This window comes from Sus scrofa, chromosome 13 (assembly GCF_000003025.6).
Source record: "Sus scrofa isolate TJ Tabasco breed Duroc chromosome 13, Sscrofa11.1, whole genome shotgun sequence".
NCBI lineage: Eukaryota > Metazoa > Chordata > Mammalia > Artiodactyla > Suidae > Sus > Sus scrofa.
In genome coordinates, this window is record NC_010455.5 from 86,495,559 (window position 1) to 86,522,147 (window position 26,589).

Sequence of the window (26,589 nt, forward strand, 5' to 3'; positions counted from 1 at the left end):
AGTTCTAAGTACTTTTGAAAACCAACATTCTAATTCTTTTTTTTCCACCTGTAGCATGTAGAAGTTCCTGGTCCATGGATCAAACCCAAGCCACAGTAGTGTCCCAAGCCACAGCAGTGACAAAACTGGATCCTTAACCCACTAAGCCACTGGGGAACTCTTGAATTTTGGGGGGTTTTTTGGGGGGTGGGGTTTGGAGGATGATTTTGGCCAACATTCTAATTCTAATGCAAGGTAATCTGTAGATTTGCTCTGCAGATGTTTCAGCCACAAGCTTATTTATAGCATCTGCTATGAGCAAAGAAACTACAAAAGTAAAAAAAGTGTTACATGAAAACCAAAATTTCAAATAAAAATAACTAAAAATAAATGTATGTTTATGAATTATAGTTATGGTGATCCACAAAGATTTGGAGTTTGGTTTTTTTATAGTTTTTCTTTCATGAATACTTAAGAAGGGAGTCAAACAAAATCCTTCCTTCCTAAATGAGCCAGAATTTTTCCATTATCTCTTGACCTTCTCAAATTCCAAAAGCCTTGAGTAAGTGCAGTTGTTTCATCTCAGAAAAATCATTTTAGCCAGCTAAGTACTTACTGAAATTAATAGAGTGTTGTATAAGATGAAAGCACTAAAATATGAGAAAAAAGTAGCTGAAAGTCAAAGAAACACTATAAAATGCTAATGAGAGATGAGCTGTACTACATTGTCCCTACATAAGCTATGATTCACTGGCCTAAAAATGGAGGACATGGAGAGATAAACTGCTATTACTTAGTCACCTCTATTTTATTGTTCTATTTCATTTTTCCATGAATATCTTCAGGAATTGTTCTTCTTGAAATTTGAGACAGAATTCAATAATCTTTAAACTTTATAAGACACACCATGTTAACAAGCAGAGCATGTGTTTCATGGAACACTGAGCCCATACTTGCATGTCTGCTGTCAAAAAGACTTATAAATTTCTAAAATTACTGAATGATTTATCAAGCTTCAAGGAGAATAATTACTGAAGAAAGGCACAGAAAAAAAATAAATATTAAAGCTACATATCCCTAACTCCTTTGGAGCTAACTAAGCTTCTAGATGAAAAGTATGTCTGTCCTTCCAGATGCATTCCTATGAAATTTGGAAGGCAGGTGGTTTTCCCACCTGCCATTTCTATTAGTAAATACGGTCAGGAAGATAGGTGGTTACCCTACCTCAGTGTTCTAGTCTTCCACTTTGTGAAAGGAGGGAGAGACAGACAGACAGACACATAGATACTGGTAGAGGCAGTGGCTCAATTTCGCTTTCTAGGATTCAGTCAGCAGCTTCATGTGTATGAGGGGTTGGTGCAGACAGCTTTCTGATCCCAGGATTATTTATACTTACAGCAGCTATTTGTGTCTCAATAGTTCTAATGGAAGCCTCTTGCCTTCCCCTTTGGGACTGAGGGAGAAAGTCCCTAGTCTGGTTAGCTCTCCTTGCTGTTCTAGCGTCAGTGCTGGAGGCTCAGCCTAAAGCCTACTCTTCCAGCCTTTCCAACAACTGTGTAAACCCATAATTATCTTTATTAAATCCCCTTCTACTCAAGATATCTAGAATGACCTCTCTTTTCTGAACTGAATGCTAGCAAATGCTAGTCCACTCCCCACATTAGTTGTGACTGAGGTGAGCCATACGCTATCTGACTATCCCTCCATAGGGCCTAAAGGCAAAACTCCAGAGGCTTGGAGTTCTGAGGCATAGAAATTCACAGACTTGGTACCAGCCCAAAGAGATACTGTCTCTGTCCTCCTGCAGTTCAAAATCCAGCTTGAGAATATGAACTTAGTTCACATGAAAAGACTGAGAATAACATACTAAATCCCTAATTAAGTAACAGATTATAAATTAGCAAATAATATTTCAGGAGTCCAATACGGAGGGGAGGACAAAAAACTAGGAGACACCTTGACTATACCACTTAATACCTCCAGATGCAGTTTCTTGGATTGGAGAAGCAGAAAGAGTAGTGAGGGAAAGTATTAAAATAGATCATTTTTAGGAAAGTTTCCAGTTGGAAGAAGATGATTTTTGGAGAATACTATGGTAAAGTGTTATCAAAAAGAGATTTGTGAATGGCCTTAAAAGTGAAAAGTAGGATTTTGACAGTGGGAAGAAACTGGAAAAACAGATAACGGTTTTTAAAAAAGATAAAAGCATGGTATCTTCACTAGATAATGAATCCAGTATGAATATCAAGTGAAAATTGGGAAATAATGATAAATATATTTGGTTTTTTTGGGTTTTTTTTTTTTTTTTTGTCTTTTTGCTATTTCTTGGGCCGCTGCCACGGCGTATAGAGGTTCCCAGGCTAGGGGTCTAATCGGAGCTGCAGCCCCCGGCCTACGCCAGAGCCACAGCAACGTGGGATCCGAGCCACGTCTGCAACCTACACCACAGCTCATGGCAACGCCGGATCGTTAACCCACTGAGCAAGGGCAGGGATCGAACCCGCAACCTCATGGTTCCTAGTCGAATTCGTTAACCACTGCGCCACGACGGGAACTCCTGATAAATATATTTGGAAATAGGGAAGACATGGGAATTCTCTAAATAGGGCAGTGAAATTAGACAGGTGTCATCAGAGCAGAGCAGTTTCTCAATCTTAACTCTATTGATGTTTGGGGCCAAATAGCTCTCTCTTGCGGAGGGGGCATGCTGTGTATTATCAGATGTTTTAGCAGCAAGCCTGGTAAAACTCACAGGATGCCAGTAGCACCCACCACCCATGACAAAAATGTCTCCGGATATTACCATAGAGGGGGGTAAGGATAAGAAGGCAAAAAAAAAAAAAAAAAAAAAAAGTTGAAAGTCACAAGACTTGAGAAAGAATAGTATGGAAAGATGAGGCAAGAAAACAATTTAAGAGGCAATTATAGCTATTTCATTCTGTGAGGTGTGCCCAGACCAGGAGTTGCAACACACAACAAATAGTGAAGAAGCCAGGAGGAGGTATGGTGAACAGAAGCACACAAGTACCAGCTACAGGGGGAGCACCCCTCAGCCTCAGACAGCTGTGGCTGCCATGTGGAAAGGCTAATCCAGGGTCTCCAGACCTCCTCCTGACTCGACCTCACCCCAAAAGAAATAAAGTCCAGACTTTCAAGTAAAATTTCCTGATTTTAAAAACATAGGACTTCGTTCAAGTCTTCTGAAAAATAATAAGCAGACTGAATCTTACCCTCAAGCTGCCAGAGATCAACGGCCTAGATCTAAGGCGAGGATAGTCTGAGGGGACATTTAGGAGAATTGACAGATCCTGATCAACCAAACCAACTGTAAAAATTTTAGTGATGAGAAGAGGTGGCAAAAGTGAACTTGAATAAGTATTACATGATATGAAGGAACATTACTATTGAGTGTGACAACTGTCTTAAGATTATGTTTCTAAAAGGCCTTATCTGTTTGTGATATTTAATTACACACACACACACACACACACACACACGCTTTCCACTATAATGGGTGAAACTTGACAAATCTGAACATCAAGAATAAATAAGAGAAACGAGGAAAAGTAAGCAGAATTTTGAATTTGAGTAAGTAATTGAAGAACATCACCAAAGAGATGGCACCACTAAACTTACTATTAGTTCCTTTGGGTTCTCCTGGAAAAAGTTGTCTTTATATGTTAACATGCTAAAACTTATTTTCTAGAATTCATTGACAGTCTGCACTTTTATCAGAACACAAGAATTAATTCTACACATTTTATGTTCCACTTTAATACTAATTAGAACTATATCATTTAACAAATTTAGTTAGTTAGTAGCATTTATTGAGCAATTCTTGTTTGCAGACCCTGTGCTGAGCCTTTTATTGGTATTATCACATTTAATCCTCAAATTGACCCTAGGAGGCAATTACCATTATAAAGAAACTATGATTCAGAGAGATTAAGTAACTTATTCCCAGGACAATCAGCAAATAAGTGGCAGAGATGAGATTTAAATTCAGGCTGTCTTATTCTAAAATCCCATCCTCCTAGCCATTGTATCCTATACTGCCTTCCATCTTCCATAATCAGCACGCAAGCAAATTATGAACATCTGCTCTTAATTCATGTATCCCAGTAAGCCAGGCAAGCTCATACATATCTTTAACTCACATTTAGAGGTATCCAGCTCCCTTCCTGTATGGTGTACCTGCTCTGGCTATATCTAGAAAGCAAATATTCCATTCTGGCCTTTGCAGTTGCCCTAATGTCTGAAAAGCAAACTAATGTCTTCCTCAAATTCTTAATAATATATTCAGGATGAAAGTGGGACCAATACAGCTTTCCAAATAATTCAAAGCACAATGAACTTGCACCTCAATTTATCAGTAACACCAAGAAATGTGAAGCACCCGCTTACACCAAAGAACATATCCGTAGCTGGCACCACAGAGTCAGGGTCTAGGTTTCTGAACCTCTGCTGATCACCATGACAACCAGCTAATTCCTTCTAACCAAATGACAAAGCAAGTCCAGCAATACATACTGTCTTAGTGTGCATGTCCCACAGGACCTACGCACACTGGACTGCAGCCTGGGAAGCAGGCATGGTGAGAATGACTGGGATGTGCAGGTGGTTCATATGAAATGCTATACCATCAATTGGCACCATCCAGGTAAATAAATTTCTTGTACGAAATTATTCAAACCCATATTTCTACGGGCATGTCCAATTTTACTTAAAGAAACTTCTTTTCTGCCAGCAGTTGAGGCAGTGGTACTTTCTGGTATTTTTGAATTAATTCCCTGAACCTATTCAAATCACCTATTGTATAATTTTCTAACATGCTTGTGAGCAATTTCATCTCCTACCCTCCACTTAACCTCCATCTCCCATCAGCTCTATATTCTGAAAAAGATGCATTTTTCAAAAGGATTTTCTATAATTCAGATATGCTTTAAACTCATTCAAATATGAATTATTCTGACACTTTTAAGTCATACCTTGCATCATCAAAGAATTTAAATCCAATTTTAGAAAAGGAGATATAACTATCAGTTAAATGTGAATTATAGACACTTCTTAAGTTTATAGTATGGTTTAAAATAAGCTCCTTAGTTTATCTTTTACCTCAACCTAAAAAAATCTTACCTACCCACTCAGCTATAAATTGGTGCTGTTTTTACTGATGTCGTAGAGCCATTCAATAACCTGTTATGGAGAAGGTGGGCTTGGCTATTTAGGATTATATGCCCTACAGAAAAAAAACTCTATGCTTATACTTGAGAGATATTAGTGTATCAAGTACTTTATAATAACACAAAGGTTAATCATTTTAATACAACATATTTTTCTTTAAACTAACCTACTCTACAGGAGAAACATCTGATAATGTTTACTTGCTTATTCACTAAATCACAGTTAATCTCCAAAAACAACATCCAGACAAAATGGTTATTTTTGATAATCTTACACTTGAAAAAGTAACAACTGTATGTTTTCAAAATTAAGCCACCCTCTTCCCCATCCAATTATCTTCTTTGAACTGCTTCCTTCGATTTACATAAAATCCCTCTATAGGAAAAATAGCCAAAAAAAAAAGAGAGAAAAAAACACTGGGCACTACTACCACCTTCTCCAAGGTCTGGGTCAAAGACCATACACCACTTATTTGATATGCACCATTCTAGAGGTGCAAACACATGCAGAATAAATGTTACTGTGACAATGATCTGAGCAATATATTATTTGATATATCAGATAAAAAAGTATTTCTACTCTGTTCTCGAGTCTTAATAGTTACCTCTGTTGGAGTTCCCTTGTGGCTTAGCGGGTTACAAATTTGCTAGCATCCATAAGGATGCAGGTTCAATCCCTGACCTTGCTCAGTGGGTTAAGGATCTGGTGTTGCCATGAGCTGTGGTGTACGTCGCATATGCAGTTCGGATCCTGAGTTGCTGTGGCTATGGAATAGGCTGGCAGCTGCAGCTCTAATTCAACCCTTAGCCTGGGAACCTTCGTATGCCACAGGTACAGCCCTAAAAACTTAAAAAAAAATTTACCTCTGTAGCTAGCAAATATAAATACACAATGCATACAAATACTTTTCTCCATGAGCTAAATTTCTGTTTATTTACTATGTTTCTAGTTTATTAAATTCAATCATATTTTTAAAATATTTAATGACTCTAAAAAGTAGATGTAGGTGTTTTGATAAGAGTTTCAGGAACAATTTGGAGGAGGACTTCTGGTTTTTAAATAGCATATTTCATTACAAAAATTATTTAATTTCTAAAGAGTTACCAAAGCATCATTTTTGTTAATCAATAGGACTTAAACAGTCAGGACTGAAACAGAGTAAAATAAACTTATTTTTTAAAACAGCTTACAATGTGTAAATATATTAAAGAGCATATGATTCTTCTCAGAAGATTGAAAGAGCTTCATATAAACACCAGATTGTTTTCTCCTCTCACATTAAAACACTTGGAATATTTTTAAATGTAAATTTAATTCTAGTCAGTCTTGGCCTTACCTTCTTACCTCTAAATCAAAAGTTAATTAGGAAAAAAAAATATCAAAGCCTAAATCCAGGTCCTGTTAGAATAACTAGAATACTAAAATACAAAACAACTTTGTATCTATGCTTCCTTTGGCCTAACAAATGTATTAACAGTAAATTCCCTCCAGACCTCTTTTCTAATTCCTGCAGCACTCTGTCTCCATTGCATACCCTGACATTTAGAATTCAAGAACCATCAAATAAGAGAGCTAAAGAGATCATAAGATATAAAGAAGTCTCAAGAGACAAGGTAATTGGCTCAAGGTTGATGAGTGGAAGGGTCAGAACTTAGATGGAGGTTTCAGAGGCCCAGAGGTTGATGCTCTTTCCCATAGGCCAGGTTTCACCATAAAAGCTGCTTTGATTTGTTCAGTTTTACATATGCATTATTTTCCCTGCAAGAATCTTAGAATTTCAATGTGGAACAGGAACTGAGCCTGATACATTTTGTTTGTCATGTGTTTTCTATTCTTTCTTCATTGAAAACAACTCAGAACATAGATCAGCCGATCAATAAATGCTCATTGAATTAAATTTTGAAATATTGTCATACATCAGAATATTACGCAACAGGAACTATTCTTAGCAAGGATTTGTATCTAAAAGTTATACTACCTGTTAAATACTGCTAGAAAAAAATATGTTCTGGAAGAATTTTTTAAGTTAATTAAATAAATTTATTTAAATGTAACATTCATTAAAGCAAATGTAAATTACTACTCAAAATCAAGAATTAAAGCAATACTGAAAGAGTTATGAGCAAAAATGCCTAAAAATTTACCCATTAAATGAAATAAATGGCTAGGGTTATGGTGATGGGTCGCTATGAAAACATAAAAACATATAATCCACCTAAGTCTAGAGAAAACACTGTTGAGTTCTCTACTATTCACACGCAATACTTCTGACCCCATACGTGTGTTTTTTTCCCACGCCTGCCAATTCTGCCACACCAGCTAGGTGTCCTATAAGTCCACTCAATTCCACCAGAATTAGCACCGACCCCACAGGTAACAGGCTCAGCCCCACAAGACTGCCCATAACAAGCAGTTGGTCTTCAGGTTACCACAACTTCTGTCTGACCTGGTTACAAATCAAAGGTCCCCAAAACCCCATTGTGAGGTTCAGTAATTTGTTAGAGTGGCTCACAGACCAAGGAAAACAGCTGCCTTACTATTGCCAATTAATTACAGAAGATATTTTAAAGGATACAAATGAACAGCCAGATGAAGAGATATATACAGCAAGGGCTGAAAGGGTCCACAAGGCAGGACCTGTCCCCATGGAGTTGGGGTGCACCACCTTCCTGGCTTGTGGATACATTCACTGATCCAGAAGCTCGCCAAACCCTGTATTTTAGGGATTTCTACAGAGGTTTCATCACATAGGCATAATGGGTTAACAACTTATTTCGAAACCCTCTCCTTCTCCAGAAAATGGAGGGTAGGGCTGAAAGTTCCAAGCTTACAATCATGGCTTGGTCTTTCTAGTAACCAGCTCCCATCCAAGAGCCCACCAAGAATTGTTTCATTAGGATAAAAGATTCTCCTATCATCCAGGAAATTCCAAGGGATATAGGAACTCAGTGTCAGGCACTCCTATTACTCAGGAAATTACAAGGGTTTTAGAGGCTCTGTGTCAGGAACCAGGTTCAAAAGCCAAAATACTAGCAAAAATGGAGGAGAGAGGCCAAAATATATTTCACAGCCTACTAATACTTATCTACTCAAGGATTTCATACGCTCCAGCCCTGAAGAAAAAAGAGCTGGTTGTATAAAAGGCAGTGGTGAGAAGTGAGGAGTGGGATGAAACAGTGGAAAAGGAAAAGCTGAGCAAGGACACATAACCCCAAGGATGTGCCAGGAATGCGAGTCTCTCACTTAAGTCGGAGTAGAGTAAGAACTCGAAGTCTCTACTTTGTAAGTCTGTTCCTTACTTTGCTTTGGTGGTTTTCCAGTTTGGGTTTTGTTTTGCCCTTGGTTACCTAGTAAAGTCTAAAAAATTCCAACACTGTTTAAACTAAACTAAGAAGAAAAGGAGAGTTGTCCCTCTCTAGACGTAGCCTACAGGAATTTCAGAAGCTCTGGATGAGCAAGGCGCTCTGGTCAGAGTTGTGGTGCCAGCTGGAGGCTGGAAAGACCTAGCCAGGCTAGCACAGGAGACGGAGACCTCAGAAGACAAGGAGCCTCAGAGCTGGCCTGGGCATGACTGGAAAATCCCATTGGAGGACCTGTTTGCCTTCTGCATAACAGCAAGTAAGAGTTCCCCAATGATTGAATTAAAGAGGTCATTTTAGTCTACCTGCAAACTGTTAGCCAGTTTCTTCCCCCGCCCAAAATTTTTAATTCTGTATTTACTTTTTTTTTTTTTTTTTTGGCATGTGAAAATAGCTGCTGGTGTTGACCCAGCAAGAAAAAGATTAAATATTTAAAGAACCAGTTTGAGAATACATTTAAAAATTCTCAAAGTGACCAGCTCCCTTTCTAGCCATGTATGTAGCACAAGTAATTAGCATCCTAAGGACCCATAAAAGTTATAGCTTCAAACCAATAAAACAGACTAATCAATGACAGAGCCTTGCTGATGGGACACTGGTTCTGTGTTGGGGCTCTCCAGTCACTGGAATTAAGATGCAGAGTTTCTGAGGCTTTTCCTGAACTATGTCCCAGAATCAGGAACCTGTGACTGCCAGGTTTCCACACACTTCTTCCACTTGCTGCTGTGCCTGCAGACTGAAGCTGTGTGGCATGATGGATTTTCAGTGTCTCCTTAGTGTCCCTGAGCATCTGAGACTGACTGGGGCTGGTGATGACAGTGATAAAAATTGTGTGCCTGCAAGTTCCTTCCTGCCATAAGAATCTTTACCGTATGATGTCCACAGCATTAGTAGAGCAGAACCACAGTATTTCAATCAGAGGTAAATCCCTTCTCTTTCTCGTTAGAAAAAAACTTTAAAAACAGGCAGTAACTAGAAAAATAAACATAATTTTATATATATAATATTTATATATATATAATATATATATAACTTCTACTGTACATGGGTCACTTTGCTGTACAGCAGAAATTGGCAGAGCACTGCAAATCAATGATAATGGACAAAATAAATATCATAAAAAAGAAATAAAAAATAAATTAAAAAAATTGATAATGTAACCCTAAAGTAAATGAGTATATGATCAGTTAATGCAATACCACCAAGAGGTCTTATGTATCCAAAATAATAAAAGCAATATTAAAATCAATGTAACAAATAAGATTATTTTTCTTTTTTTTTTTTTTTTTTTTGCTTTTTGGGGCCACACCCATGGCATATGGAAGTTCCCAGGTTAGGGGTCAAATCGGAGCCAAAACTGCCAGCCTACGCCACAGCAACATGGGATCCGAGCTGCATCTGTGACCTACACCACAGCTCACAGTAACGCTGGATCCCTGACCCTCTGAGGAAGGCCAGGGATTGAACCTACATCTTCATGGATCCTAGTCTGATTTGTTTCCACTGCACCACAACGGGAACTCTACAAATGAGATTTAATTATAACTCTAGCACATTTTAGAACCTCAACCCCATGTTTGTTAGAAGCACTTTTCCTGACCATTTAGCCCCCTCATTTTAGCTGTTATGTCCTCCAAAAATCTTAATTGTATTAAAAGGTTTATAGAATATATTACTAGTAATAAGCATGTTCTTTGAATTTTATTGAAATTAAAATGTGAGTTTTTCCATTTCTAGTGGAGATTTTGATTATAAAGCAAAGATTGTCTACTCACTATTCATTTAGTTTTCTCCATAATCAGACAAAATTTAATTCAACTCTATACAAACTAAACTTTAAGCCAAAATTTTTGTAGCAGAATGTAAATAGTAAACAAAATATATTTCCACACTAACAAATTAAGCATTTTCTCACATAATCACATCTTTTTAAAGAAATAAATGTAAAGGGGGAGATATACCCATATTTCAATGGGAATAAAAAAAATGATTGTTATTTTCCCAAAACTGCTACAGTATGCTACAAACACAATCAAGGCCTGAAAAAATACTTATGAATTAGTCTAGTAACTTAGTAGGTGAATGCACTAACCTGAATTAGTTTTTTTTAATGAAGAGATTTATATTTCAAAATAAATTTAAATTATTAACAGAAGTTAATTTCTTTCTTATAATACACAAAAGGAAATATGATACTGAAATCTTCATCTGAGTATAGAAATAACATATCTCTATTCTTTGAATTTTGTTTTAAATAAAGTTATTCTGAATGGGAAACAGTAAAACTTATTTGAAGCTTCCGTATTTTTAAATTACAAACAGTATATGTTGAAGGAGCATTCTTGTGACACAGTTAATAGAGTAGTAATGAATTCAGCAGCTTTATTTCCAAACACAGGTTGCAAAATAAAAACCTTAAGATAGTAAGTAGCAAGTCAACTATACTTCAATTAAAAAAAATAGTAAGTAGCAATAAGCACAACAAATCACAATACACTATTTATAATTCTACTCCTTTGGATAACTAGTTCTTGGCTAACTAAAATCTCAATAGAGGAGTTCCTGTTTTGGCTCAGAATGCTAACTAGACACGTACTTTCATTGCACTCATGATAAAAAATGACCTATGCCACAACTTGCAGCAATGCTGGATCCTTAACCTAAGGGTTAAGAACCCAACTAGTATCCATGAGGATGTGGGTTTAATCCCTGGCCTCCCTCAGTCAGTTAAGGATCCAGCATTACTGCAAGTTGTGGCATAGGTCGCAGATGTGGCTCGGATCCAGCATTGCTGTGGCTGTGGTATAGCTGGCAGATGCAGCTCTGATTTGACCCCTACCCTGGGAATTTCCACATGCCACAGGCATGGCCCTAAAAAAACTCAATAGTTCTGAAAATCAGTTCTGTTAAGTTTAGTGAAGCAAATCATATCACAAGAAATGCAATCAAGTAAAATGTAAAAAAAAGTATCTGTCACTTTAAAAGTCACCAATTCCTCAGTTTAGCCTGTTTTATAGCAATGGTTAAAGAATAAAAATACTCGTTGATAAATGTGCTAATTACTTCCTCCTAGGAATTAAGCCACAAATTCATAACCAAGTTTCTAGACCACATTTCTAGAACACACAGAAGCACTAAAGAAGAAATACACATCTCCTTTCCAACCAGCCATGGGAGTGTTTTATTCATTTTTTATCATGAGTACACTGAAAGTACGTGTCCAGTTAGCATCAAGCACTGGGTTTAAAAAGATGTAACAGGAAAGCTCTATGTTTGAATTTAAAATGCCACAGGAATCACCAGCAAAGTCTAAAATGAAAAACAGCCCTTTCAAATGCCCAGAGCCAGCTGCTACTGTCCAGAATCTGGCTTTCCAAGACAGCAGCAAATCTGCATGAGACATCACTTAAGTGGGAACATCACTTCCTAAGGCAAGGGTCAGCAAAGGGTTTCTGTAACAGGGCCAGAGAGTAGATAATGTAGAATTTGCAGGACATATAGCCTCTATGGCAACTATTCAACTCTACCTGGTAGCATAAAAGCTGCCATAGATAATAAGTTAATGAATGAATGTGGCTGTGAGCCAGTAAAACTTTATGGATCCTGAGGATGAGATTTCATATAACTTTCACATGTTACAGTGTGTTATTTTTCTTTTAATACTTTTCAGCCATTTGAAAATATAAAAACCATCATTTAGCTCACTGGCCATACAAAAGCAGGTAGCTGTTTATAGTCTACCAGATATGGCCCATGGGCCACAGTTTGTCACCCCTGCCAGGGACCCAGCTTTCCTTCAGCCCCTGATTATCCCTTTCCCCTCCATTTACATAAACCTACAAATCAGTGCTCTTTCACAAAGCATCCTTTTTGCTCATTAGATCTCTGATGTCCTGTCTCTATTACTTTCCCATAAGTGCCAAAAGTCCAACAAAACAATAAAGGGGTCCAGAAAGACATGGAGTGTGGCCCGAAAAAGAAAACACAAGCCCTTCTCTCACTGCGTTCGGCTATCTCCTCTTCTACAAGCAATACAACTATTCCAAATGAAAAGAAGGATCATGGTATTCAACCACCTGAAAGTATTTCTGTAGGTATGCTTTTATAATGAGCAGAAAATATAACTTATGGAGAAGAGATGCCAACAACCTGTTCAGAAACAAGGCCTTGCCTGATCTTTCTCTGATAAGTTTCTTAATCATGTTAGTATATGGGTCCCAAGGTAGAGGAAGCTCAGTGAATCTAGTTAAAACACTGGGAAAAGGAGCAGTTGGCAATCTCACTGACTGCATGCCACTTTTCATAACTCTCTGGGTTGGCCTGAAACTCAACAAACATAAACTCAGAATCTTCTCTGTGTTAAAAAAATAGGGAAAGTACTGTGAGGAGCACAAAAACAAATAAGACTCAATCTTGTACTCCAAAGAAATGTATAATTTATTAAACATAAGCACAAATCATACAAAGCAGGTATGATCTGTATAAACAACTGCATTAAGAAGTCAGAAAGAGAGCCAAACAAAAGACAGTAAGGAGAATAATTTCTTAGGAGCTAGATTTAAATAAAGAATTGAATTTCAAGGAGAAGAGGCAGACACAAATTTGAGAGAGCTGTATATGTAGATTTAGAATTGCAGAATATGCAGATTCTCAGTTCCACTAGTCATTATTAAATTGTTTTCCAAAGGTGCTGTGCTTCCATTAACAGTTTGAGACCTCTCATTCTCACAACCGTTGGTATACTTTTAAAATGCTTTAGTCAACATGATGGGTAGAAAAGGGTATCTTAATTTAATTTTCATTTCTGGTCCTCACATTCTCTAGAGTTGTTTCGAATGTCTATTTTTATAATATGAAAGACAGGCAGAGACTGGTTGTTTCATGTGGCTAGAGACCAGGACATAGAAGGTACACAGAGGACAAGACTTCCTCTCTTCTTCCCAAGGTTTCCCTAGGACCTTGGACTTTTCCTCTCCACCCTGTAAATTGCCAGTTTGCATCAACAGATAGGGAGAAATCTTTTCTTTCCTCCTTGAATGTGCCAGGGCAAATTAAAGAGTTTACAAATGAACATGGTTGAAAAACACCAGTCTGAACAGAAACATCTGAAACCATTTCCTCCATTTTTGCCTCAAACTTGGTTTCCACCCAATTTGGATTATGGAATAGTTAAGGTACCTTAAAAAACACAAAATGTTGATCCAGGTCTAGAGACCTGGTCACAATTGTTTGGCAGGAATACATTCAATCTTTTCCTTCTCTTACTGAAAAGACAAAAAAGCGCAGGAGACATAATCAGGTTACGAATTTGATTTGCTGACACTCATTAGGAGGGTTTTGCCTCGAAAGCTCCCACAGAAATAAAATTTTGAGGAAAAATTCCTATAAAAGATTCTAGGAGAAAAAGATTGTTTTTAACTAAATTCTTGTTTAGAATCTTTCCATGCTAAGTCTATTCCACGCTAAGAATAAAGTGGCAATCAAAAAGGAATGAACATAATTCATAGAATAGCAGAACTCTCAGTGAAAAGAACAAAAAGTAGTGTTCTTAACTCTGATTAATATATAGCATCAAAGCTAGGAAAAACTATATTCCAAAATTGATGAATGTGAACCAAACAGCACATTCCCTAGGCCAGTGGAAAAATGGAAAATTACTATAAATATACGCCTATTTAAAAATATAAAAATAAAGAGTTGCTATTATCAATCCAGTAACACTATAATGCCACACTGCCTCAAATATATTTGTCTAATCCAGCAGTTTTTCCAAACCTGGGTAATTGTGTTCCTCAGGAGACATATGGCTGTTTTTCATTTTGAGACATTTCTAATTTTCACACCTGGAGGAGGTACACCTGGCACCTAGTGGGTAGAGGTCAAGGATGCTGCTAAACATTGTACAATGGAGTTCTCTTGTGGCACAGAGGGTTAAGGATCCAGCATTGTCACTGCAGGTGCTCAGGGTGCTGCTGTGGCATGGGTTCAATCCCTGGTCCAGGAAGTTCCACAAGCCTTGGGCACAGCCAACAATTAAAACAAACAAAAAAACCAACCAAAAAATAACATGGTATAAGTCACTGGACAGTCTCCAAAAATAAATAATTATCTGGCTCAAAATCTAAATAGCCACAAAACCCTGGCCTAATCTATTTCTTCATAGCTAGCTTGGACATGGTGACAAACATAGGGGGTTGGAAATGACAAGAACTGTTAAAGACCTCTTACTAAGCCAGCTAGACAACTTAAGAGTTCTAAAGTTTGCTTGCTATTTACACAGATAAAGAAAAGTTTGTAATTTAGCAAGTTTTGGCTATAATATTTTAGAAAGAAAATGGAACACAGTCCCTGTTTCTCATATTATCAAGCACTGTGCCACCTATATTTACTATCTTATCACACCTATCTATACAACAGTTCATAATCAAACTGGCTACTGCTGGCTCCATCTATAACAAATTAATACTTTTCTGCATTTAGGTGATATATGAATTCCCCGTGCTATCTCAGCAAAACAAGTGCTCAGATTTCAGCAGCAAGTTTTATATGGTCATTTTTCTGAGGAAGGCATTTGTATCTGAAATTCCCTTCTCTAATGTTACAATCCATTAAAACTTTATGTCCCCCCAACTCTATGAAACTTAAAAGTCAGGTTAGGAAAGGAAGATGATTTTGAATGTAAACTTAAACACATCTACAAAAAGATGACTTCTATTAAAAGTAAGGGCTGTTGGAGTTCCCACCTCACTGAGGAAGCAAGGGTTTAATTTCCCACCTGGCTAGCGCAGTGTCTTAAAGGATCCCACATAGGTCGCAGCTGCAACTGGGATTCAGTCCCTTGCCCAGAGAACTTCCATATACCAAGGGCGAGGCCATAAAGTTAAAAAAAAAAAAAAAAAAAAGTAAAGGTTGTTGATAATGAAGTGAAATAAAATACAAAGGCTGAAGAGGTACCTCTAAAAGTAGCAAAGCCCTTAGAGGTTATTTTATTTCCCAGTAAGTTTCCTCAGGTGTTTCAACAAACAAAGTCATTTTATTCTGGAGATTCTTTTCAATGTTTCCATTTCCAAGTTTGCTGAAGGCGTTTACGTGTCTATTTTCTCCATGTTACACTAAAAGAAAATTTTAAAGTTATGAAAAAAATTCAGTTCAAATTTCAAGGAACCACAAAGGGTTGAGAAACCCATTTTGAAGCCATCCACATATATCTGAGAGAAAGAAAAGTATCCTGTAACTGACAAAAATCTATCTGAATGCTGAAGTTTCTCCAGCTAACAAAGCAAGTACTGTTTGGCAGGAATGTAGAAAGATGGTCAACTTAGTCCACTGAAGTTTTCTGAAACACTTAACAGATGAAGACAAAACTATTGCTTACATGTATTAACTGGTTCTACACCAGATGTCAACTTCTGAATGTAAATTTTTATCCTGGCGCTTAAGTAAAATTCAAGCAGAAAGGCACCTATTTACTGCCCCCCTCAAAAAAGTAGCAAAATGATTTAACAACAACAACAACAACAACAAAAATACAGCGCAAGGACATTTAAATGCAAGATCTAATTTCAGAGAGCACAGAATTAGAACGCAAAATTGTAAAACTCTAAGGATATTTTACGTGCTGCAAACTGCAGCAAAGTATGTTTCGACCAACATGTGGTGAGATTCTCTTTAATCTTGCTAAATGTAAAACGTTTTGTTTTACATGAACTTGACTATTCACCGCAGTTCCAGCTTCTGAAAACATGAACCGATACCAGGCTTAGGGAAAGGGTAGCTAAGGGGAGAAGCTGTGGAGAGCTTCCCCTCCAAAGCCCCAAGGAGGAAAGCTGCAGGAGGTACTGGGTAGCCAAGCTGGCTTACTGAAAACAACCAAGGTTTTGAGCGTTGTTTTTGGCAGGAGGTAGGTGTTACCGGCTGCTTCCTAGGGCGCTGGAAGGAATGTGTCACCATCAATCAGAAAGTACACTGAGCCCGGTGTTTAGGTCACAGTGGGAGTACTGCCTTGTCCAACAGGGATAAGTCATGCCAACCCCCGCAAAGGAGGAGAAAGGCAAGTTGCAGGAAATGTGTTGGTACCCAACGACCTGCAAGACCCAAAGGAAACCCCGCTTCTGCAAAGAAAACTTTGTATGCTCTCGGGGTAATGAGAACTGCAAGAGCTTATCAGGGAGGATGCTCCCACACTTCCCCTCGGACCAGTACAGCCCGAGCGCAGTTCTGGGTAAGACCTCGGCGGTCCTAAGGAGGATGGACACCCACCCCACTCACCTCGGTGTCCTATGGAAGGTCAGGCTCCCACCAACTCGCCTCTGCGGGCCTGGGAGGGCGGGCCCACCTCCATCTATTCACCTGGCAGCCCCCACGCGAAGGGCGGGTGGATGAATGAACCACCCATCCCTCCGAGCCTCACGGACAAGACGGCCGGCGGGACTGCTCACCTGTGGGGATGATGGAGGGCTTTTCGGAGTCTGCACCCAGGCAGGAATTCCAGGGCTGGAGCACCAGCACCACGAGCAGCAGCAGCTGCTGCGGCCTTATAGTGCACCACCCCATCTTCGGCCCCTCCAGGGCCCGCGCGGGCTCCAGCACCCGCACCGCCTCGCAGCGATCCACTTCTCGCGAGAGCCGGGACCCCTGGTCCGCACTGGCAGACGAGTGCGGGCGGGAGCTGGCAGGCTGAGTGCGTGCTGAGGTCCCGCTGCCCGCAGTAGGAGTGGCGCGGAAGGCGGTGGAAAGTAAATGGTCTGGGAGGCGCAGAGCGGCGGACGCCCAGGGCGCCGCGGACAACTTATAGGCTCCCCGAGGGGGTGGTGTCGGGGCGGGCCGCGCCCCGGCTATTGGCCGCCGGCTGACCCGCCGCGCCTCTGCGTGCACCGTGCGGTTGCCTCCGCTCGCCTTCCCCAGCCCAGCGTCTGGGATTGTTTGCACAAGGCCGACCTATTTAAAGAGCCGTCGGCTGCTACGTGTGGAGCCTCACGCAGAGATTCGGGTTGGAACCGGGAAGTGTGTACTTAAGTTTGGGAGTGGGCCTGGGACAGGGGGAGGAGACGCCGGGAGTCTGGTCGCCGGGCGGCGCTCCGCGCTCCCTTCTCCAGACTCTCCCAGCACGCGGAGCTACCCAGTAGCTTCAGAGGGTGCAGATCTGCCCTTCTTTGGATTAAGATCCACCCCTCAGTGCCGAAGTGACTGTAGATCCGCCGCAATCTTGGAATGGGACCCCACCAGAGAAGGAACTAGGGAAATGGAACCTCCCTACTCCCAACCCACCTTGTTAACTCAGGGGCAAGTTTCCAAACCCTGTGAAAGGGAGGCTCTGTTCTTATTTTACTCTGTAAACCGAAAGTTTTTATTGTCCATTGAACATTTCTTCCTCCGCTGCCTGTGCCAGTAGCGTCCTAGACTCTCTCCAGTAATGGCTTGTAAATCCTGCGGAATCGGAGTCCAGCATGTGTAGCCTGGGGCTGTGCCTTACAAGAACTTCCTTCAGTCCACATGGAAAATTACTCCCAGAGATGTTGTCAGAGGCATCTCAGCTCCCTGGCGCGTCCTCGCCTGCTTCCAGTTTTGACTCATGTCTAAGTAAATTCTTTTAAATGTGTTATTTCTCATCCCATTTTAGCTAGCCCAGTGCTGAATCTGTCGGGGTGAGCGGGGGGCAAAAGCACAAATTAAGGCAAAAACCTAACAAAAACCTTTCTTCATATATTTCATGACATAAGAGAGAAAAAGAATCAGACTGAGGTATGGCAATATTCTATCATCTTCTACCTTTATCTTTCCGAAATGGAGGGGGAAAAAAACGATTTGAGCCAATATACTTTCCAACTCAGCCTTTGAAGTTAAAAAAGAAAATTATTGGAAAAGGTGTTCCCGTATGATCACATTTTGTCTGAAACTAGCATATCTAAATGAGTACCTAGTGGTCATACACACATTAAAAAACAGGTGGAGAAGTCTGCAAAGAAATGCTGCCTGGGATTTCCCACTGTAGCTCAGCAGGTTAAGAAAACCGACAGAGTGTCCCTGAGGATTCAGGTTCAATCTGTGGCCTCACTCAGTGGGTTAAGGATCAAGTGCTGCCTCACAGGTCATAGATGCAGCTCAGATCCCACTTTGCTGTAGTGTAAGCTGGCAGCTGCAGCTCTGATTCTACCCCTAACCTGAGAACTTCATATGCCACAAGAGCGACCCTAAAAAAATAAAAAATAAATAAATAAAAATAAAAAAGAAAGAAATGTTGCCTGGGTGTGACATTTTGGAAAAACAATCATCTCCTGTCCAGAATTAAGCCTGTTGTTACTGTGTTTGGAAGGTTTGGTCTCAGTGTTTTAAGAGGGAAATTGGAGAGAGTTCAGAGAAGAGCAACAAATAATTAAAGAAATGGAAAGTATGCCCTGTAAGAATGAAATAAGGTTTATTTAGCCTGAAGAAGAAAAGGCTAAGGAAGGGATTCCTTAATAACATCCTTCAGTGTCTAGCCAGTGCCACTCCATAAGGCTAGGCAGAAAACAGACAGCATCAATTCTCTGAATCTGAGGATTCTGCTGGGAATGGCTGGTCTTTTGCCTAAATCTCAGTCTCCACAATTCCAAATCTGTCTATTGCACCTGCGTTCTGCCAAACTCCTTGGGTCTGACTTTTCATTTCCCTCGTTGTCCAGTATTCTTCAAGAATTTGCCTGGTCAAACTATTACATTTAGAGTGGATTAAGTAACGAGGTCTAGCTATATAGCACAGGGAGCTATATATATCCAATCAGTTGTGATAGGACATGATAGAAAATAATATGAGAAAAAGGATGTATATATATGTATGTGTGTATGACTGGGTCACTTTGCTGTACAGCAGAAATTGAAAGAACATTGTAAATCAACTATAATTTTTTTAAAAATTATTTTTAAAAACTTGCATGTTTAGAATCTAGGTTTCTGACCCACCCTTTCCAATCCCCCTCTTACCCCCACGTATACTTACAGCCTCTCCACATCACAAGTGTTTGTGTGTTTCAGCTGCAAAGTCCACCAATAATTGCAGGTTACTATGACATTCCTTTTTCTCTACTGAGAGTCACAAGTTCAGGGCTATAGGACTTGTATAAAGTAAGTGTTTCTTTGGGCTTTTCAAAATAGCTAGACACATTTATCGCTGTCTGAAAGAGCCTCAATTCTGAAACCAAATCTTTCCTGCCTTCTTATATTTCCAGCTGTCTGCTGAACATTTCTACTTAGACATTCCACTGGCACAAATTCCAAATGTTTTTAACTCATGAAATCCAGATCCCACTCATAGCTTCCTCATTTCTGTTAATGATACAGCTGCTCTTTAACTCACAAAGCCTCAGATATTTTCTACTGTCCTCTGACTACCTCCCTCCCCACAACACACAGAGCTAGACTCCAAATCCTGTCATTTTTTCCCTTCGCATTTTCTCTCCTATTCCTTTCCATTCTCACTGCCACCTCACTAATGCACTCCTGAACATTTCCTAACTGTGCTGTATGAACTTTTTCCAACTGATCACCCTCCCTGTAGACCCTCACTGCTCCCAGATACCACAGCTAGATTCATCGTACTCAGATATCCCTTTGTTTACTTTATCCGCAAACTCAAAGATTTCGAAGGAATTTGAAAGCAAAAAAAAAAAAAAAAAATCTCTTAACCTAGATTCAAATTCCTTCACTATCAAACCTAATCACCTTTCCCTATAGTCAATCTGTTTTGCTGTATTATCTGCTAAAGGAAACCAAAGACTGTCATTTTTATTCTCTAGAGTTGGGGAAATAATCACTGTCTTCATCTTGGTTCTTCCAGAGGCAAACCCTGAGCCAAGTTTCAAGAACCAGAGGTTTGTTCAGTTTCAAGGAAAAGGGATGGTTGAGGGGGAAGTGACACAAGAGAAGGGATTAGCTATTAATAGGTGCATTATTAAATCTACCACGATGGATGACCACAATCCTACAGAACTGATGTACAGTACACCCCACAGAAACATCCTAGCCAATGGGCAAGAGAATAGGAGTAAATATACCCCAATACTCATCAGTCATTAATCAATGACTGAGGGCACTAGGTCATTCTCAGGCATTCCCAGCCTGCTATGTTCACAGGCATAGCAATTCCCTGGGGAATGATACAGGACTTAGCCATGAGAAGCGAGGTTGGCATGCTCAGAACTGGTAAGGAGTTCTGAGGAGAAATGAGAGTAGCAGTAACAGTGCCTGCTCAGGCACCATGTCTTTGTTCATGTTATTCCTTTACCTAAAAAGCTCTTCTCCAGACCTCTTCTCCTCCTTTCATTGGGCTAACTTCCGTCAGACTCAGGTGCCATCTCCTACGGAAGCCCAATTTGAATGCCTCATCCCACCTCAGGCTGGATTAGGTATCCCTGTTCCATGCTCTCTAACTCTTTAAACCAACCTCTGTTATTTTTTACAGACTTTTACTAAACAGTTTTTTTTTTTTATTGAGGGCAGGATTCAATTTCTCTGCATCATTATATTCAGTACTGGCACACAGTGGCATGTATTCATTCATTTGTCCATTAAAAACACATTGACTGTGTGCCTACTACATCTAGGCACTGTTCTAGATGCAGGTAAGACAGATACATCAGGAAGAGAGAGAGCCAATTGGATGTTTGCAAGTAGAGCAGTGACAGGATTCAATGCAGGCTTTGAAAAGGATTTCAGATACTGAGTGAGATTAAGACTAATGGAGATGGGTGAGAAAAATGAACCACAAAGCCTGGGGCCGGGAGGCCATTTTGGAGTCTAATGCAGCAGTCCAAGAGATGATGCTGGTTTCAACTTTGTTGGTAACAGCAAAAGCAAGCCAGTTTTGAAATAGGTTTTGATTTTAGAGCCAACAAAATTTGATGGTTTGAATGTGGGTGTAAAAGGAAGAAAAAGAGTCAAGGATATTTATTCAATGAATACTTGTTGAATGAATAAAAAGTAAAGCTTTGGGAATACATATAATAGTTCTGGGGGTGGAGAAGGAGGGAGGCATTAAGTGAAATAGATGAGAAGAAATAACAACCAGTCAGCAAAGAGCTGAAAGTTGGAGAAGACAGGCCCATTAGAGGCTGGAGGAGGAGAGGAGCCAGCAAAGGAGACTGATAGACAAACAAGAAAACATTTACAGAAGAGAGACTTGAGAAATGGAAAGAGGAAGCCTGAGAAAAGGTCACTGATTTTAACACTGGAGACTCAAGCTTAAGGTCAGACTTTAGATGGGAGCAAAAATGACAGCGACTGTAAGATACAAACTGGAGATGAGGATGACAAGGACACAGTGAAATAGCACCTTCATTCTGTGATGCTTCAGTCTAAATCAGACCCTCTCCTGCCTATGTCTGGGGGCCGCCTTTCTAATTGCAAGCTGAGTAAGTCGCCACTAGTCTGAAGGTACCCTCTATATATGAGAGTCTTGTGCCCTTAGCTGTTGTCATTTTAAACTCTTTAAGTGGCAACTTGAAAAGAGTAATCTCCAAGGTGACTTTTTCAAGAGTTGGAAATCCAAACCAAACCAGTATGTGAAAGAAAGTGAACTGCTTAACATCTGGTAAGCAAAATAGGTTGCTTCACCCAACAAAAACAATCATTTATCACAGGGGAAAAGTGCCTGGGTTATCTTCTTAAGGCTCTTACTCCTCTGGTTTCATGAACCCTTTATTTATGATCCTGGTTCTCATTCAGCCCTTCTAGCCAAAGTACCATTTTTTTTTAACCTTCATTATATGTTTTAGTTATTTGAGCATGTATATAGAATCTTCCCTCAGCAGATATGAATTGTAAAACCCTTGTACCTAGCATAATGATGTCAGCTGTAAAACTAAACTCAGTTTCAAAGTCAGAAGAGCAGGCCAGGATAGTGAAGAGAGCCAGAGAGCATACAAGTGTTCCAAAGATGATCCTAGCAGATGTTTTGTGACTAGTCACACTGACTGGGACAGAGCTATCTAGGCCATGAGTCACCCTACAAGGTCAGGAGGAGAAATTTGTGGCTTCTGCTTTCAGTCTTCCAAACATATTTTATCAAAGTTTTAAGCTATATGATATATTTATTGACATAGGTAACTCCAGAATCATATTAATTATTATTAACCACAACATAGTGTCAAAATTTTCTTGTTCAATAGTAGTTTCTCATGATTTTTTATGGCTTTCTGCTGTTATAGTCCCTCATTCTCCTGCTTTTCAGGACCATTTAACTCCTTTCTCTGGAATCATCTCTGCCCAGGAGCAGATTTATCCACAAGATAACAAAATTTAAGTGTGAGTGCCCATCACATGCAAACATTTCTGTGAGTATTTGGAGTGGCTGGGAGTTGTACATTATCCTAGGTTGGGAAGAAAACCATTTTGTAATCAAGAACAATTACTAAGAAAACATTTCTCAGAAACTATCTAAGGAGATCTTAGGAAAAAAAGAAACCCAAGCCCCACGGATCCAATAAATTGTTAGTTTAGCTTTTCTTACCCTAAATAAATCCTCGCTTCTTCACCCTATTTTACATTTGTAAATAGACTTGATTTTTATATTCGTATATAGTCTTTTTTTCTTAAAGGCCCCTCTTAGACCTCATTAATCTTTGATTCACTCCTTATCCTGTCCTTAGAATCTAGACCCAGTCCTTCTATAGATACTGAGACTATAAGGAGTCCATGATCAACAATTACTGGGCTTATCACCCTTTCTTAGTCAACTCTAATCCTATCCTCTGCCCAGTTTCCTATGATGGTATTGTTACCTTATTCCCCTGTAACTGAGCTCTTCCTCACATGTCAGGTCAAGTGTCTTAGTCATTATCTTGTATCCCTGTCTGATAGCCTATTTCATCTCAGACTGAGATCTTTCCTTGTCTGATTGTAAGTCTCCAGAGAACAGAGTTCCATAGTTTCCTCAAACTCTGAACCTCCTGGAGGCCTCCTGCTGGCACTATCTTAGCACCTGCTATGGGTTGCTTCCTTATTGCCCTGCCCCATGACTGGCTGGTCTGCTGATCCTGATCATTCTGTTCTGGCTGAGCTGATTGTAGTAGAACTGAATTTGACATACATTGATTACAAGCATTTGATTCAGCAGAATACCATGATAACTCATATAACTGAATGATAATGTCACTTGGTGAGATCTCCAAGAATGTGAATTTGAAATGAAGCAAAGCCTAAGAAAATATACAGATCCATTACACAATAAAACAGACGTAAGTAACTATAATATCAGACGTCATAAAAAGAACAAAGAGGGGAGTTCCCACTGTGGTATAGGTCACAGCTGTGGCTCAGATTTGATCCCTAGCCTGTAAACTTCCATATGTGCTGTGGGTGTGGCCAAAAAAGAAAAAAAAAACAAGATAAAATAATAGAAAATGATAACGCTTTGGCCTTGAATAAAGACATGGGTATTATTCAGAAACATCCCATAAAAGTGCTACTATTTTTAATCCATCATTCCTAAAATCTGGAAAATGAATTCTGTGACATACACTAAAGGAAATATCTGTACAAAAGAACTGAAAGAAGAAGTTACCATCAAGGGTGTAGCAACAGGGAAGAGCATGCCATGCACAGTCTGAAGGTAACACCCAGAATTTTAAGTATTGTCTTCTTTAGAGCATTTTCCATTACAGGTTTCAAAAGAAATGGTTTGCAGCAGATATAATTTTCTGTACTATAGACACAGATCACAATTCACAGAGCCCCTTCATACTTTTTGAAGCTAGCCGTAATGATCATGTAGCCCATTTGCTGACTGCTTGTAAGCCTTTGCATCGTATGTGAAATGTTCAGTGAACTCCCTGCAGGTAGCCATCTGGTGACTGCCCTCTAATTTATTTTTTACTTCAATCACAGTGTTTTTCTTAATTACTGCTCTAGTGTTACTTTTCTCCCAGCTGCTAGTATGATTCTTAAAAATCACAATTTAAGAGAAACACCAATTGTAGCCCAAAGTGAATACATTATTTAGGTGCAGAGGATTACCAGTATTCTTAATGTTTTGGGTATAGAAGGCAAGTAATCATTTAAGAACAAGCTTTTAAACAAGAATTTTTTTTCTTAAAAATTAAAAACTCTCAAAATGAGAAATATCAAATCAATTGATCTTTCAAAATAATTATTTTTTAACATTTTTTTTCCTTAAAAATTTAAAAACTTCTGGGAGTTCCTGTTGTAGCTCAGCAGGTTAAAACCCGAATAGTATCCATGAGGATGAGGGTTCAATCCCTGGCCTCGCTCAGTGGGTTAAGGATCTGGCATTGCCACAAGCTGTGGCATAGGTTGAGATGTGGCTCTGGTCTGGCCCATTGCTGTGGCTGTGGCATAGGCTTGTAGCTGCAGCTTTGATTCAGCCCCTAGTCTGGGAACTTCCATATGCTGCAGGTGTAGCCCCCCAAAAATAAAAAAAAAATTAAATCTCTTAATTTGAGAAATATTATCCTATCAGTTACTCTAATGCCTCCCTTTGAATTCTTCAGTTTTTCAATAATTATAATATATTGCCTAAATCAAAACAAATAAATGTTACAAGTAGTATCCTCAAATTAATCACAAAGGGTAAAAGCCCTTTTTCTCCTTATTCCACCCAAGACATTTTTAAAGTAGGTTCACAGTTGTTCATCTATTCAGTCGACAAATAGTTACAATGCAAACACTGTGTCTTCAGGATTCCAAGATGAATGAAATGCTTCTCTCACATTGAACACCTCCATGATATGTAATCACTGTGCTAATAGTAAACAATTAAATCATAATAGTTACATAACAGCAAACTATAAAGCAAATACTAAATCATTTCAATAGTCTATAATACATCTAAATTAAGATGTATTAAAGAAAAAGTTAATGTTCCAGTTTTTGTATACTGTATTATTTGGATATATCTTAAAGTCCCAGATAAAGTAATAATTTGAATTACCCTCTAAAGATAATATATTATTGTCTTTTGTTGTTTATAAGGATAAGGTGTACCGATTTGGGTATATAGTTGAATAAGAGAAGTATGAAATATTATGTGCTTTCATGTCTTTTTTTTTTTGGCTGTATCAATTCTCAGTATAAGTTTTTTTGGGAAGTATAGTACACACCAAAGAAATAATTAATTTTGATACTTTAGTTACCAAGAAAAAGTTACCAAAAGTGCCATTTTTCATTATAAAAATAAAGAAATGAAAGGTAAGTTATTAGGATTTTAATTAGTCTTTGCTCTTGACCAATAGGGGATATCCCCTAACTTTCATATACCCTAGTTTATTTCTCTATCACCGAATTAATTTCCTTCTTTTTTCCCTTTTACTATGCCCACAACATGCAGAAGTCCCCAGGCCAGGGATCAAACCTGAGCCACATCAGTGACAATGCCAAACCTTAACCATTAGGCCACCAGAGAACACCTTCCATTTTAAACATAAACTCTGAAGATAATTCAGCAATGGTGATATGGCCCCATGTTTTATCTCAGATCTTTGGCCCAGGCCAACCTGAGTTCCAAGCCTAAATCACCACTTAATATCTGTGAAACCTTGATGTGTTTTCTTAACCTTTTGAACTGGCTGAAATTAAAGAAAATTTACTACTGCACATCCAAAGGTGTCCAGAGGAGGGACGTCCCCAGGCACACTGTATGTTAGGTCTCTGGCCCTACTTTTTCTGAGGTTCTTGGCCTGCCATACTCTGCTTCTTTGGCTGGCAGTAACATGTATGCAGGAATTCTAGGCATTGCACTGTCAGAAAAATATCCAGAAAAAGAAAAGAAACTGCCTTTTTCATGTCTTTGCCAAGAAGCTCTCCCTTCTCCCCTCTCAAAGCACATCAAAGTATTTCCCCTGATATCATTGGCCAGAACTAGGTCACATGGTCATCCTAAAACCAATCATCATGGGGGAAAGAAATGGTTTGAATATTTCCCTAAAGCTGTGGATAGGCTCAGCTTTCTCTGGGTCACATGGGAGGAGTTTGTTTTGGAAATTTAAACACAGTGGAGGTTCCATTAGGAAGAACGTGTATGTATTGACAGTCAACATACCTCATCATCTATTTGTTGACTGGCTACCAAGAAAGTTGAG

The 26,589-nt window shown here is 39.2% G+C and overlaps 1 protein-coding gene across 3 annotated transcripts in view; it reads right to left on the bottom strand.

Annotated features, from left to right (window-relative positions):
* PLOD2 (procollagen-lysine,2-oxoglutarate 5-dioxygenase 2) overlaps positions 1-17,609 on the bottom strand; it is a 110,495-nt gene extending 92,886 nt beyond the window's left edge. Inside the window, exons 1-2 of one of the 3 annotated variants that reach the window (XM_021069588.1) lie at positions 16,961-17,285; positions 15,477-15,634 (exon numbers count right to left, since the gene is read on the bottom strand). Coding sequence is in view for 2 of the 3 variants with exons in the window: in XM_021069587.1 (XP_020925246.1) it covers positions 16,961-17,075 (115 nt within the window). In the remaining variant the exon portion in view is untranslated. Of the gene's footprint in view, positions 1-15,476; positions 15,635-16,960 lie in introns of all 3 variants that reach the window. The other 2 variants (XM_021069587.1, XM_021069586.1) reach the window with 2 other exon arrangements.